The sequence below is a fragment of the Marmota marmota genome, unplaced genomic scaffold (genome assembly GCF_001458135.2).
Source record: "Marmota marmota marmota unplaced genomic scaffold, marMar, whole genome shotgun sequence".
Classification (NCBI taxonomy): Eukaryota; Metazoa; Chordata; class Mammalia; order Rodentia; family Sciuridae; genus Marmota; species Marmota marmota.
The window spans coordinates 21,633,845-21,649,746 of NW_026000229.1; the positions used below are offsets into that span (position 1 = coordinate 21,633,845).

General features: G+C 34.5%; 1 protein-coding gene across 10 annotated transcripts in view; it reads left to right on the plus strand.

The window, feature by feature from the left end:
* Positions 1-15,902, plus strand: part of Sltm (SAFB like transcription modulator) — a 60,894-nt gene that overhangs the window by 16,624 nt on the left and 28,368 nt on the right. For 3 of the 10 annotated variants that reach the window (XM_015480605.2, XM_048792950.1, XM_048792952.1), the window contains exons 1-5: positions 7-91; positions 692-779; positions 11,242-11,306; positions 13,957-14,154; positions 15,038-15,085. In XM_015480605.2, the coding sequence (XP_015336091.1) occupies positions 89-91; positions 692-779; positions 11,242-11,306; positions 13,957-14,154; positions 15,038-15,085 (402 nt within the window). In that variant the 5' untranslated portion in view covers positions 7-88. Of the gene's footprint in view, positions 1-6; positions 92-691; positions 780-11,241; positions 11,307-13,956; positions 14,155-15,037; positions 15,086-15,902 lie in introns of those variants that run through there. The other 7 variants (XM_048792954.1, XM_048792956.1, XM_048792953.1 and 4 more) reach the window with 5 other exon arrangements.

A 15,902-nucleotide genomic window follows, 5' to 3' on the forward strand; every position in this document is an offset into this window, starting at 1 on the left:
CCGGGCTGCGAGGGCAGCGGCCGGCCGGCGCGGCCTCCCAAGGGCGATCGTGGAGACCTGGGAGGCGCTGGATTCCCAGCCTTTAGCCATGGTGAGCGTGTGCATTTCTTGGGCTCGGAGGGAATGGTTACTCTGGTGACTTCTGCGAAGTTACCGTTTAATTGTGCCCAACCGTTTCCTTCCCATCTTGGGGTAATTGGTAGTGGGAGTTGATGGGTGGGTGAGAAAAAGGTCTTGTTTTCACTGGGCTTTTAGTTTTTGTATCAGTATAATAACCGTTTTCATCCCTGATTAGCTTTCTGTTTATTTGAGCGGTGGAATTGTAGTAGAGGAGCAGTAAGTTTGCGCTATAGAGATCAAGGGAAAAAAAAAAAAACCTAGTTATTTCCTTTAGTAGCTAGAAACTTTTCTGCAATAGAGCATATTTAGATTTTTCTTCAGTACAATGATGTATGATATTTAATTATCGACTCGGTAGAATTTAAAGTTCCATGTGATTTTGATACCTAATATTTTTCCCCTGAAAGTTTCCTTCACTCTTTGGTGTAGCTTAATTTTTGAAGTAGGTTTATGAGATAACTGGCAATTCTAATGTCTTGAGGCTTGAGGTTTGCTAATTTTTTTCATTTCTTTTTTTATAAAATAAGTTTAGATAGATTGTGTAGCATATTAACTTCTCTTTCTAATGTAGGCTATTGAAGAGGAAGGAGGCGATCCAGATAATATTGAATTAACTGTTTCAACTGATACTCCAAACAAGAAACCAACCAAAGGCAAAGGTTGTTACGAGTTATGAACATATTTTAAAATATATTTTGGTTATATAACTTGCCTCTGCTCTTGTGCCACTTGCCCTGTTTATATAGTGCTACTCTTTGCTATTTCCCTCTGGCACTCTGCCTTCTTGGGTCAAGGAAGAAAAGTTACTGTTGCCAGGCTCTGTGTAACTTGTATCCTTTAAGATTCGGCTGAAGCTGATCAGAAAGTTAGAACAGTTCTTTATTGCTTCCATACAAAAGTATAAAGTCAAGTTGCGTAATGATTCTTCATAGTGTGAAGACTTGGAAGAATAAAATCCACTTTAATACATGTCTACCTTGCCCCACAATTGGCAGAGTATTGATGGAATTCCTACCAAATCTTTCACCTTGGCTCCTTGCTGTTCTCTCTAGTTTTTTAAAATTCTGTAACTTTAATGCTAGTATTTTGTTTGACTTGGTGAACTTAATTTGCATTTATGCCATTATACATTCTAATAATTTTCAGTGAAATTCAAAGAGACTTCACCAATTGTACTAACAAGGTAGGGGGAAAAATCATGATTAATTAGCTTTAAAAAAAGTTTGAAGCTATAGGAATGTTAAAGATTTTTATTTTATAACTTCTAAATTAGACTAGGTATATTTCCAGGATATGGTGATTTAGTATATAGCTAAATAAACATTTTGATAACACTTGGGTGTTTTTTGAAGCGTCTGGTGAGTAAACTCTTTATTTGAATAATTGCAAATCCCTCTCTTCAGAGGACAGGCAGAGGGTGGACATGACTTATATCTGTATCCTAACCTGGTAGCTATCTATAGTTTCCATGCAGAATATGTCATGACATCTAAAGCATTTTGTTTTGTAATCTAACTTTCTTTACTGCTTTGTGTGATCCAAATGATACTACTACTACTGGGTGATTATAATTAGAATAAAATAATTGAATTGGTTAATCTTGAAAAGAGGGGACTTTGAACTTTATCCTTAGGCAAACAGCATCTGGACTAGTCCAACTCACTATTTCGAGAGACCCCTGTTTGTGTCAAAAGGAAATTGAAAAGGGCTAAGAAGCATTTCCTCGGTGAGATGGGAATGGCAGAGGTGGAGACAGAATTTAGAAGAGTAAGAAGGGCTGTGGCTTTTAATGTAATGGGGACTCAGGGTAGCCCTTTAAGAGATACATTTGTATCACCTTGAAAGATACATTACTCTATGTTTAGAGAAGCTTATGTCAAGATTCCTCTGCTGAGAAGTCAAATGGATCTTCTAAAATGGAGAAGTATAAAAATTAAAAAATAAGTATATTAGGAATTAACCATTTTTCTTATAGGGTTTTGATTCATATCTTTTATTTGGCATGTTGTGATAATATGACAGATGCTGTGTATTAATCACAGTTCCAAGTTATTTGAGTTGACTATTAATGATTTTAGCATTTAGAGTAAATTTCATTTGATTTATTCAGTTCTCACCTACTTTTCTTTTTATATCCCCCCTCTTTTTTTTTTTTAACTAGAAACTTCATTTATCTTACCCTTAGAAATAATTTCAGCAGTATACTTAAGGAATTTTTCAGTATCAGTATTTTTTAAAGAATAAGCATTTATTTTTGTCAGTATGTTATTTTTTCCTTTGATAAGATTATAAAGATACTTGAACTTTATTTTTTCCATAACTTTGATGTTAAGGTGTTTTAAGAAGTTGTACAGACTACCGAGTACTTAATTAATAAGCCTTATTCTAGGACATGCATGACAAATAGCTCTAGTCTTCTTGAATTTCACCTACCATTATTCTGAATATTGTATAAATTACAAAGAGCATAGTATAAAACCCCAAATCAGAACTTAGTTTGAATTAATTTACAATTAAGGTACCTGCAGATAAGATTATTATTTATATTTACTTTGTTGTACAGGGGCTAAAACCCAGGTCCTCACCCATCCTAGGCAGGTGCTCTACCATGAGCTAATCTGCCAGCTTCCTAAGATTGTTTTAATTAAGAAGTTTGAAAAACATTTTTTAGAGACCAAACTTCTATAAGGAAAATTGATCAAGATTGATATTTAATGTATTTTTAAACTAAGTTTATAAACAATTAAGTATTGGCTTTTTACCATTATGTCAGTTTTTCAGTCTAGTTGCTAAATTACTACATTGTGCTATTTTTGCCAAATTTTATTACTTTGTGGTATCTATATTGAAAATAATTTCATCTTGGTCATGCAATTTTTCCCCCTTCAATTAGTTTGTTTCTTTTACTGTGAAATTGGAAATTTTACTAGTTTATAAGACTCTTAGTTTTGAAATTTAATACTTACATATTGTCAGAAGAAAGAACAAAAGCACTTTCTGTTAAAATATATACATATGGGGCTGGGGATGTGGCTCAAGCAGTAGCGCGCTCGCCTGGCATGTGTGCGGCCCGGGTTCGATCCTCAGCACCACGTACAAACAAGGATGTTGTGAGGATGTTGTGTCCGCTGAAAACTAGAAAATAAATATTGGGGAATTCTCTCTCTCTCTTTTAAAAAAAAATACTCACCACTTGCTAAGCGATGCCTACAGTGCTAAAATAAAAGCAACTTTTTTGCTTATGTATTTTGTCAGTGGAAATGGAAATGTCTACAGATGGAAGACTTTGCTTATTGGCAATTTATGCCAATGTTTGGCAAATTGTAGGTAATCTTCTGAATGGGCCAATCCATGATGCTTATTTTTTTCTTATTATGTTTTTCTTGTTATGTTTTTTTTATTTATTACAATGAGTTTTTAAGTATTTTAAAACTAATAATAAAAAATTGAGTTTTGTCATTTAAATGTCATTTATTTTAAAATTGCATTTTCCAGTAACTCATTTTTAATGCATTGTCCAAAAGCATTGGTTTTCAATGGGTCTTTGGTCATAGTTTGAGAGACACTTATTTTATTCCTTGGTATATAGAGTAGGCAAAGGTTTCCCTTTCCTTCCTTCCTGGTCACCATCTGTCCTACATTTTGATAGGAGGAAGGAAACATAAAACTTTGGCCACCAGAGGGAGGGAATAGAAAAGAGGGAATAATTGTTTTAATGAAAAACAGGGCTGTCCTTGTTATTTTGCCTAAAGCTAGTTTCTGCATCTATTTACAAATCTCCAATTCTGTGATCTCTTATTCAATGTTCTCTATGTTCAAGACATTGTCCTTGGTGCCAAAAGGGACTGGGTAGTCTTACATTCCTCTCATTAAAACTTTAGTGATTCCCAAATGTGCCTGCTGTACATCAGAATCACATGGAAAGCTTTAGAAAAAGTTTAGATTCCTGATTTCATCTGAAATCCTACTGAATCAATCTCTCTGTGGGTGGTATCTGCAGTATCTTTTCAAAAGCTTTTCAGTGATTTTGATGCCTGACTTGGTTTAATTGTACTACTTTTAGTCCTTTGTAACCATTTGACATAAAGGATGTAAATTAGAATTAGCAACAACTGGAATATGAAAAAATGTAATCATTACCTCAATAAGCATAGATTAAGCACTCTACTTTTCCACACAGTAGATACAAGGAAGTTGAACTAGTCAGGGTTATTAGTACTAGATGCTATAACCACAATATTCACACCTTAATTGAACAATATATAAAAGAGCTTTATTTCTTTTTCTTGATACCAGGGATTCAACTCAGGGGCACTTGACCACTGAGCTACATGCCCAGCCCTATTTTGTATTTTATTTAGATACAGTGTCTTACTGAGTTGCTTAGTCCCTGGCTTTTTGCTGAGGCTGGCTTTGAACTCATGATCCTCCTGCCTCAGACTCCCAAGCTCTTGGGTTTACATGCATGTGCCACTGCGCCCGGAAAGCTTTACTTCTTAGAGTACGCTGCAGATTTGTTCTCATGGTGAGCTCTTCTCAAAACAATGAATCAGAAATGTATGCTCTTTCAGCCTGGAACACCACCATCTTTGCCACAAGCCCTCCAAGTTACCCACGTAGGGGAAGAAGGAGAGGATCATGCATGAAGAATGTTTGTGAACCAGGCCAACAAGTAGGATACATTCCATCTGCTCACACTGCCTGTCTAGAAGTAGTCACAGTACCTCAGTTAGATGAAAGGGGGCAAGGAAATGACCTTCCTGAGTGTCCAGGAAGGAAAGAAAGTGATTTGGTAAATACATAGCATCTCTGCCACAGATATATAAAGTGTAGTCTCTGTTAGTCTTTTAAGCAACCTAATTTCTCCCGAGGTAGTGGGAAATAAAACCACTGAAGAGACACAGTTTAAGCAAGTACAAATTTACTTCTACAGATTTTATGAAGGGTTGTAAAGGGTGTTCTCCTAATTCTCCCAAGGAATGCATGGTAATGGAGGCACTTGCTTTTGCATTATAAATTACATCATTAGTGCATATCTATGAGGTCTCCAAATACTGCTGTTCACATTCTACATTCCATATATGTGTTATGTAAATATGTATATATATATATATATATATATATATATATATATATATATATTCAGTATTTTCAAATGAACGCAGGAACAGTTGACCACTGAGCCACATCCCTATTTTTTTCCTTGGAGATAGAGTCTCACTCACTATGTTGACCAGGCAGACTTCAAACTTGCAATCCTCCTGTTCTAGTCTTCTTAGTAGCTAAGATTACAGGCATGTGCCTCTGTGCCCAGCTTATGTTCCAAATACTTTTAAGCCAAATTTTCATCTGGTCTATCTTTTAGATTAACCATGGACCAAGGATATGATGGTGGTCCCATAAGATTATATTGGAGGTGAAAATTTGCTGTTGTGTAGTGATATAGCTATTGTATAGAAAAGCTGGTTGTATAAAAGTATAGCACATATAATTATTTATAGTACATAACATTTTCCAATGATAATAAATGACTATGTTTTGGTTTATGTATTTGCTATACTACACTTTTATTTGCTATATTATGCTGTACTATACTTTTCATTTTAGAGTATACTCCTACTTACTAAAAAAATTTCTGTGAAACAGTATGCCACCTTATACCAGCAGCAGTCTCGTGCATACTGTGCTTACTGTATTTTCATTGCATCATTTTCTCTTNTTTTTTTTTTTTTTTTTTTTTTTTGGTGGTGGTGGTATTGGAGATTAAACCCAGGGACATTCTACCTCTAAGCCATATCCCCAGCCCTATTTTTACTTTGAGACAGGGTCTTCTTAAGTTTCTGTGAGTGCCTTCAAACTTGCCATCTTCCTGCCTCAGCCTCCTGAGATTACAGGTGTGGGTTACTGCTCAAATTATAAGTAAATTTTTTTTTTGAAAAAATAAACTATTAGATGACTATATTTAAGACAATGTACAAGTTGCTTTAGAGATATGGCTTCATTACTAAAATGCCATTTTAATAGAAGCTAAAACACAAGCAGTTTACACAAGGCATTGTCTTTGATTGTTTTAGGATATTTACTGCATGCACTCGGGAGAGGTTGTAGCTAGAAGCATTAATATTGTTTCATTGGGCTTATTCTCTGAATCTTATGACTAAGCTTATTTTTTTTTTAAACATTTCATAGTAGCATCTGTGAATATTTAAAGAGTAAAGTTACTTGGCCACAGAATATTTTGGCAAAATTGTTTTTTTAAAATCTACTTAATAAATGAATTTTGTTTTGGGAGGTACTTCTAAATTTAAAAAAGGAAACTGTAAACCCTTAGATGAAGAACCAGTTTTCCTTTAAAGGGTAAAATCAATTGGTGATCCATAATCCTTTATTTATAATCCTGAAATACAAAAGTTCTGAAAACCTTTGTTCAGGAAAGTTTTTTCTTACGTTTGGTGGCAAAAGTGATGGATAAAGTGATTTATCCATTTGATATTAATATGCATACATTTAATTGATGTGTGACTATGCATATATTTCATTGCCTAAATGTTTATATGATTGCTTGAAATACTGTGCCAGAAGGCACTGGGAGGTTTCACTTAATCTAAAATCTTAGAATTCTGAGCTCTGAAACATGTCTTGGCCCTAGCAGCTCACTTTCTGTGGACCTGTAGGAATTCACTTGTTAAGGGATGTTTCTAGTGAAAACTTCGGTGTGTGGTTTTACTTTGCCATTTTATTTCAGACCCTAAAATCATGCAAAGAACATTTAAATAAATTTTATGTAACTTCAAAATTGTCATCTGTTGCTATGATACTACTATGCTCCTTAAGATGTGGTAGGTTAGGGTTGGGGTTGTAGCTCAGTGGTAGAGTGCTTGCCTTGTATGTGTGAGGCACTGGATTCAATTCTTGGCACCACATAAAAAAATCGGTTAAATAAAGGTATTATGTCCATCTACAACTAAAAATATGTTTTTTAAAAATCTGTGGGAGGTTAATCTTGCTTCCATTTGTATTTTGTTTTTTCAGACAATGTTTACTGTCCTTCATATTTTCTAATTTTGTTCCTCAAAGCATTAAGTTAGGCTTGGTCTACATTAAACTTTCAGTTAGCCTCTTCATCGTGATCATGTTGCTTTGGGCCAATTCACATTTCTATGGCTTATGCTAAATTCCCTGAAGAACAAAAGAGGTAGAGCAGTTTGTTGATTAATTGGTAGCAGGCACAGGGTTAAATGGAACACTAACTATATGAAAGTGTGCTAAAGGTAGTTTTACTTGTTGGATTGTAGAAGGAATTTGATTTTTCTTTAAGTCATCATTTGTGTGATTTCACAAATGTTAGGGACCTATAGATGCTGGTGGCATCATGAAAGTTATAGTATATAATCTTGCTGATAGGATGGGGTTGCACATGAGGGTAGTTTGACTGCTGTATCACCTCTTACCTTTGTCCCATTTGGTCCTGATAGAAGTCCAGACCTTGTTTACTTTGGACCAGTTGGAGCAGGTAGAAGTCCAGGCCTTGGGCCTAATATAGTGTCCAACCTAGGACTTACTCCAAGAAATAAATAATGTTGAGCATCTCCTCATTCTTTTGTGTTGTACTGGGTTCTCAGCTGGATGATGCACATCATAAATTTTAACAATAAGCTGGGCACAGTGGAACACACCTGTAATCCCAGCATCTCCGTAGGCTAAGGCAGGAGGATCACAAGTTCAAACCAGCCTCACCAATTTAGTGAGGCCCTAAGCAACTTAGCAAGACCCTGTCTCAAAATAAAAAGGGCTAGGGATATGGCTCAGTGGCTAAGCAACCATGGGTTCAATCCTCAGTACCAATCAAACCAAAAAACAAAAGTGAGTTAGTTGGGGAGGGATATTATTTCTGTCAGAAAAGAAGAAATTACAATGTAGTTTCTCAATCGTGATGTACAAAACAAGCCCAAAGTTAGATTATGGAAGCTAGTGTAAAATTTCAGTTTTCTTAAAACACTCTGTACCTATCAGGTTATTGCTCCAGTTTTGTCACTGTGCGTTTGGAAATCTTGTCCTCCTGGCTCATGGTATTTAAATTTATAAGCAGATAACATTAAACATCTAGTGCTTTCATGTTATATGGCCTATAGAAACAGTATGGAGTAGCAAAGTTAGACCTTTTGCATACCCTTCCTCTGCCTCTTGTTACCTGTGTGTCATATGCCATGTTGCCTCATCTCTCTGAATCTCACAGTTTTTAAATTTTATAGATTTGGCTTTTGGAACCTCTATGTTCAGCAAAAGAGATAACATTTAAGCAGCTGATACATTGTAGCCCCTGGAAAACACTAATGGCTTCCAGGAGTGAAAACAGACTGGGTTTAAATTTACTAGCTTTGTAATCTTTATTAATTTTTCAACCTCCATATTCTCTTTTATGAAAACATGTACATATATAAAGCATCTGTCTTAGTGCCTGGCCTGTAGATGCAGCTTAAGCTGTAGTAGTGACTGCTGTTGTTTTTGTTGCTGGAGTGTAATTTGATTTTCCTTTAAGTAAAGCAAGTGGGACTCACCATGGAGTGCACATAATATATATAGTTTGTCATTACGCTGAGGGCTGCCTTTTCAAGATAATGTCTATGAGTTGTGTTTATTACCCACTCCTTACTAGAATAATGTCTTTTAAGCAGGTCATACTAAGATGTAGTAAAAAGAATTTAGGACTAGAATTGAGAGACCTCATCTTCCTCTGCTAGTTAGAAGCAAGCTATTTAACCTCTGAGACTGATTTTCACTTTTGTAAAATTGTGATAAGCTGCTTCATGTACCATAGGGAGTTTGGTAAAATGAAGTGCACTTTTAAAAAAAAATGCTTTGCAAATTGTAAAGCAGTTTTTGATTGCAAGGAGTAGGTTTAGCATCTGTGAATGATCTAAGGAGTTCTCCCCAAAGCTCTGTTCTATAGGTTATTTGATGGTACATTTATGGAGGAAAGAACTCCAGAGGTTTTTTCCTGGTACCAGGAATTGAATGCTGAGATGCTTAACCGCTGAGATGCTTAACCACTGAGCCATATCCCCAGCCCTTTTTAATATTTTGTTTAGAGACAGGTCTCACTGAGTTGCTTAGTACCTTGTTAAATTGCTGAGATTGGCTTTGAACTCATGAATTATAGGCATATGCCACTGTTCCTGGCTTCCAGATTCTTAAAAAGTTTGTTTTCCCAAAAGATAGCATCTAAGATTTTTTATTATGATTTTTTTCCCTCTAATGAGAAAGGAGAATATAATGAGCTCTTTCTCATCTAGTACTCATTCCCCTCACACACACACACACACAGGAAAGGGACAGCTTTACTTTTTTTCCTTCTTCTTTAATGGATTACTAAACATTTTCTTTATTTTTTTTTCTCCCTTTACCCTTGTTTTGCAGTACTGGGGACCGAGCCCAGGAGTATTCTACCACTGAGCTATGGCTCCAGACCTTTTTATTTTTTTATTTTGTGACAGTGTCTCACCAAATTGCTGTGGCTGGCATCAAACTTTCCATCCTCCTGTCTCACCCTTCCAAGTATCTGGGATTACACACATATACCACTAAGCCCAACTTATATACACTTGATGATGAATAGATTTTCTTAGCGGTTGCCCTTATAGTAACTTCTAATTTGAGACTAATTTTAGACTTTTGGACAGAATAACAGATTTTTTTGGTGGTTGTGTGAAATTCTAACATAGAAATTAAACTTGATGACACAGGGAATGAAGACAATAATTGTAAAATTATTCTAAATAGGAAGTTCATACAACACTAAACTCCACACTTTTGGTTCTCATTTGGTTCTCACAACTTGTTGGGTACTACTCAAGTAAAAGGAAAATCTGCTCCTGATCTTGTTTTTAACATACCTGGAAGGACAGTGACCTGTTTCCCTTTTATCACTTATTCATGGAAAGGGTTTTGAATTGGGAATAGGTGAAAGAGGTTGGGTGAGACAAGGGAAAGGGAGATATTCCTTAACTTAAAAAAAAAAAAAAAAAAAATTTACCCCATCAGCTAAATTCTCTACCTTAGGGGTCACTGAAGCCTGAAGTAGGTAGTACTGTCAGTGCCTGCTATAGGCAGAGTGGGGGAAAGTTTATTATTAGTTGCTAGTCTCAGGAAAGAATGGCCATTCATATTTCAAAAGAAACGGAAATTTTTTTTTAAAGTTTTAAATACTACAGTTCCAGCAGCTGTGCTTTTTGACCACGTTTCTGGCATTTTGCTGATTTCTAAGTAGGTTTTTATGGACTAGACTGAAGACATAATAAACTTTTAGCGTTGACTCTGTGAAAAGCTTTTTGAAATGTGGATAACATATTTAAAGTTAAACCAAATTGCAAAGTTTTGGAGATGTGGGCTGGGCAGAGAAAGTCTAGTCCATCTGGAAGCTATCAACAGTTTATTTTGAAATAATTTCTACTTTTCTTGAGTCAGTTAAATCAGTCATTATGTTAAGTGACCAGCACTATTCATACTAAGGCTTTTGGAGAAATACATAAAATTAGCATAAAAGCAGTCACTGTATTTGAGGACTTGCTTTTCTGTGTTGGGAGGCAAAATGTCCTATAAACAGTACAGAGCAATACATAATCAAGTTGGATAGAAAGGTGGAGATTAAAGTGGGAGAATTTTGTTTTAGAGAAACCTTGTTGAAGATTATTTATGGTAATACAAGTCTTGAACTTAATTAGCTAGCAGGTATTTGGTTATATATACTTGATAGAACACCATTGAAAGGTACTGCTATTTCTGAGAGAAATGAAGATAGAGAATTCAAGTGGTGTAAAGGAAAATATACCATATCTGTTAAGTCAGTTGAGATGTTGGGTTCATATGTAGAATTATTGGCATAGCTTATTTCAGTAAGACCACATGGATTTGTATATAGTTTTGGTTGGTTTTTTATTTTATTTTATTGTATTTTATTTTTTGGAGGGGGGACAGCTGTGACCAGATGGTTTATAAGCAGTTGGCATTAATTTTGTTACCTGACTTTGGAGTGGAGAGTGAAATTGCAGAGTAAAATTGGAATGGTTTTTGCTCTTAAAGTGGTAAAATATTGGTTGTTAGCCCATTTTCCTTCTTTCACAGGTAAAAAACAAGAAGCAGATGAGTTGAGTGGAGATGCTTCTGTGGAAGATGATGCTTTTGTCAAGGTAAAGTGTTAATTACTCAGGTTAAGTTGTTTATTTTGAGCCTTGTATTTTGCATGATGAATTTCATGCATTTTACTTGAACAATAGACACTGAAATAAGTGGGTTAAATAAAAATGGAGACTTATGGAATATTGTCAACCTCATTTTCTGTCAATTTGAGAATTATAATAACTTACTTTAGTTAGATGACACATAAAGCTAAAATAATACTAAGTTTATTCCATCTTTTATATAGAAATCTGAGAAATAAGGACCAGGGGAACAGCTCTAGGAAAATTAGTATGCTAGTTCCTAAACAGGGTACCACTATGAAGGATATTAGTGATTTATATTTTATTTGCTCATTGTATTTAGCTTTTGTATATAATATTACAGGACTTAGATCAATGTAGACCTTAAAATGGAGAGAGGAAATTGCTGATATGTTGCTACTTGGTAAAGATCAAATTAAGAAACTAGTTTTGCCCTTCAAAGATAAGCAAGCCAGGTCCTTTTGGTGTGAAAAGAATATACTTCAAAACTGACCAGCCAGAAGAATAAAATTATGTAGTTATAATTGGGGCTGTGGCAGTTCTGTGTAATGTTGATATAAAACAAGTTATTTTAAATTGTATTTGGGTTTTTATTTTGTTTCATTTTAATGAAAAATGATCTACTTACTCATTGTTAGGTCTTAAATAATGTGGCATTTGCAGGTATTATTTAAGGAGCATAGTTTCTCTTAAATTATGTACACTTTTATGCCCATATATTTTGTTTCCTTGTGTAGTTAGTCCATATTGTCATAATGTCTCTGAGTGTTTATGTGCTCCACCATGAAGTCAACTCATATCCATTCACACACCTGTCTTTCCTACCTCACAGCTCTCTATCTTACCCTCTCCACACACACACCACACAGCCCACACTTTTGCTCCTTTTACCTTGGGGTGAGGCATGGAAAAAAAGAAGTGTTTGGTTGAATAGTTAACCATGAAAGCAAGTATTGCCCAGGGATCATTAAATTAATGATTGCATGTCTATAACCAGCTTTTGTTTGAACTCTTAAGAACTATTCTGTATTCTGTTATCCTTGTGGTATACCTTTCATTAGGTCAAATTTTCTTTCTTTTCTTTAGTTGTCTTCACTAGTAAGTGTATGATTAAGCGAATATTATTCTTACACTGGAAAAACATTGTGATTTTGTAAAAAAAAAAAAAAATCTTTTAATTTTCAAATGTCTTTCAGTTTCTTCAGTTTATAAAAATGTTAGTCATTTGAAATGTTACAAGGAGACATAACTTGTTTGGAAGAATAATTGTACTGCCTCTTATATGTGCTATAAAGGATGCCTTTGTGTTATTAAATGAAAGTGGTCATATGCCTACAAGAGCAAAAGAGCTTTTTAAAAATCTGATTTGAATATATCTTCAGTTTCTTTGTATTTCTTTTTTCACTTTGGAGGTGTTTCACTTTTTTCAATTTTAAGTTACAAATTAACCAGCATATATGTGATGCATTTGACAGAAATTAAATGAATTTATTTTCTTGTGTCCCAGAGTTGATAATTTTGAAATTTATATAATAATGGTGAATAAACATCACCTACTGCCTAAGTATAGTATAGAAATATATTGGTTCTGTAAATAAGTGAGGAGACTGGTCAAATTTGCCACTTCAGAATACCTGAAGTTCCCTTGTTAAATTCCCTTGATTTTTTTCCCCCCTCATATTCTAAACCATTTCAACCTCCAGTGTTCCCCTACTCTATGATGAGGTTGGTCAAATCAGAGAGCCCTGCTCCTTAAGCAGTCCATATCCCCAAACAGTCATATTCCTCCATGTACACCTTCCTTGCTAAGAAATTTTTGTTCCCTCACAGCAGTTGAGCTTTGAGTAATTAGTAGTCCTGCCCCTACCCTGCCCTTTCTGCCTTTTAACTCAGAAACCTTTTCTCATATCGATAGTTACTGTAAGAATAGGAAAGGAGGAAGAAATATTCATTGTTTTCAACCCTTTCTCTACAGTTAATTAAAGATGAAAGTAAGCAAATGGCTACTTTTGTTTCTACCAAAATACATAAACTTCAAGGGCACAAAGACCTTCCTTTACAGAGCTACTCCAATATATATTAACCCCCCTGCCCACCTAATTTGAATTGTTGCACAGAGAGCTTCCAAAACATATATATATATTTTTTTTTTGGCGTATTTTTCAGGAAGAGCCATTGATAGAACAGTTGGGAGTGCCATATTATTAATCAGAAATAAGCTTTGTTTCAATATATAAGACTTCCAGGGACTTTAACATTAAAACAGACTGTGACACATGGAGAAATTAAGTCAACCCTTTGAAGCCATATCTCTGGAGTGCTTCTAGAATGTGGCTTGTAAATATTAAATAACTGGAACCTAGATATCTCTAGTAGCAATTCAGTTAGTGTGCATTTCAGTGTGATCTCTCAGATTTATTGTTTAATGATCTTGATATTAGACCTGTACTTCTAAAGACATGGTTAATATGTAAGGTAAAATTACTGAGCTTTAACTTTGGGAATATCAAAATATGATCAAACTGACACATTTAGAGATGTAAATTACCAAAAACTTTTGGTGGATAGCCTACACTACTTTGCTTCTAGTTGTACCAAATTTTCTTACCATTAAAAGGACTGTGAATTGGAGAATCAAGAGGCACATGAACAAGACGGAAATGATGAACTAAAGGACTCTGAAGAATTTGGTGAAAATGAAGAAGACTGTGTGCATTCCAAGGAGTTACTTTCTGCAGAAGAAAACAAGAGAGCTCATGAATTAATAGAGGCAGAAGCAATAGAAGATATAGAAAAAGAGGACATCGAAAGTCAGGTCTTTAGCCAGTTTTGTTAAAATATGACACCAATAAATTTTTAAGTAATATATATTTTTTTCTACTTCAATTTGGAAGTCTCAGAATTAAAAAAAAAGAAAGAAAGAAATTTTAAGTTACTTACAAATTAACCAGAATCCTACCACCTAAGGTGATCTTTTAATTTTTGCTTATTGCACATAAATTTTTACATAGTTATCATGCCATAAAGTTGCTATTTATTCTATATTCTACTTCCACATAACATATCATAATGACTTCATAATCCATGTGTTCTACCATAATTTATTAGACTGCTTTCTGTGTGTCTAATAGCTATTCCTGTAATTTTGGCATTAAGTTTTCAGTTTTTTTCCCATGCCACTATGAATGAGTATACCAATTCATTCTGATATTGTCAACATTATTTGGTGGTGGATTCTTCTCAACCCCGCAACACTTTTTGCTATTTCAGTAGGTATAAAAAAGCTAATTTCATGTGCATTTTTTTAGTTTAATATCAAGAATGGGAAATTTAAAGCAGATAATTTTTCAGATCTTTTCATTTGAAATTGCCATTTTTTCCTGCTTTGAAGTTACATTAGTTCATCTTACGAAAAATCAATGGATTAGGGAAGTCATTGCTACTAATAGTCATACTTAAAACACTTCCTTTCTTCCTAGCCTAGTGAATAAGGGCTCAAAATTTTTCTAACTAATTCTGTGGCAATGTGACTTATTTTTTATGTTGGTATAAAAAAATGTAGTCTGAATCTTACACATTGACTTAGTACCCACAGTATCAGAACATGAGGCAAATGATAATCAGGTATAAACATAAAAGAATTCTCATGTTTCCCAGATGTTTTGTAAAGCAAAGCTATTGTATACCCTTTTACTTAGGAAATTGAAGCTCAAGAAGGTGAAGATGATACCTTTCTAACTGCCCAAGTAAGTTTACATTTAGTCCTATGAATTTGATATTGTGGGTGGAAGGGCTTGGAAAAAGAATCTTATTTCGACTACTTAATTCTTTAATTGATTAAAAATACTGCATTCAATTTAATAGTTATTTATGTGGCATATACAAATTCTTGGTAGCTAAAATTTCTCTTGCCACAAATGTAACTGGGAGTTATGAGGTTTCTGTTATTTCCGAATTTAAAAGTTCTTTTTGAAATCCTTTTGATTTCTCCCCACCCCCGTAACTTTGGTATAAAACTAATTATATAAAATATCAATATCCTTTTTAAACTTATTTAAGCTTTGTTAATTTACCATTCCTAGGATGAGCTTAAAGTAAGTGATTTTAAAACTCTCTGTGCTAGACATTTACTTGGTTGTGTGTATGGTTGTACTTCAGTGTGTGATAAAATTGGTTTTGCTATATGTAATATACATTGTGTATATTTAAACAAGAGTTTCCAAGTTTATATGCTTTAGAAAAAATAGTGTTCCGGTCTATTATTTCTTCTCTGTAGTATTTACTAGTAACTAGTATTTAGAGGGGTTCATATTCACAGACTGCTTAGCTCATTGCCTCTGGTCATTGCCTTCTTTAATACAGTTCTCTTGCCTTTATACACAGCCCCAGATACACAGAGGCTGTATTAACTATCTGTATTTATTGCAGTAGAGAAGAAGAAATATCTTTGTTTGGAATATTCAGGAGGGAAATAATAGGACTGTTATCCATCCTATCCACAAATGTGTTCAATTCTGCATAATAATATATGAGAAAAATTAACTTTCAAGTTGGGGGAGAACC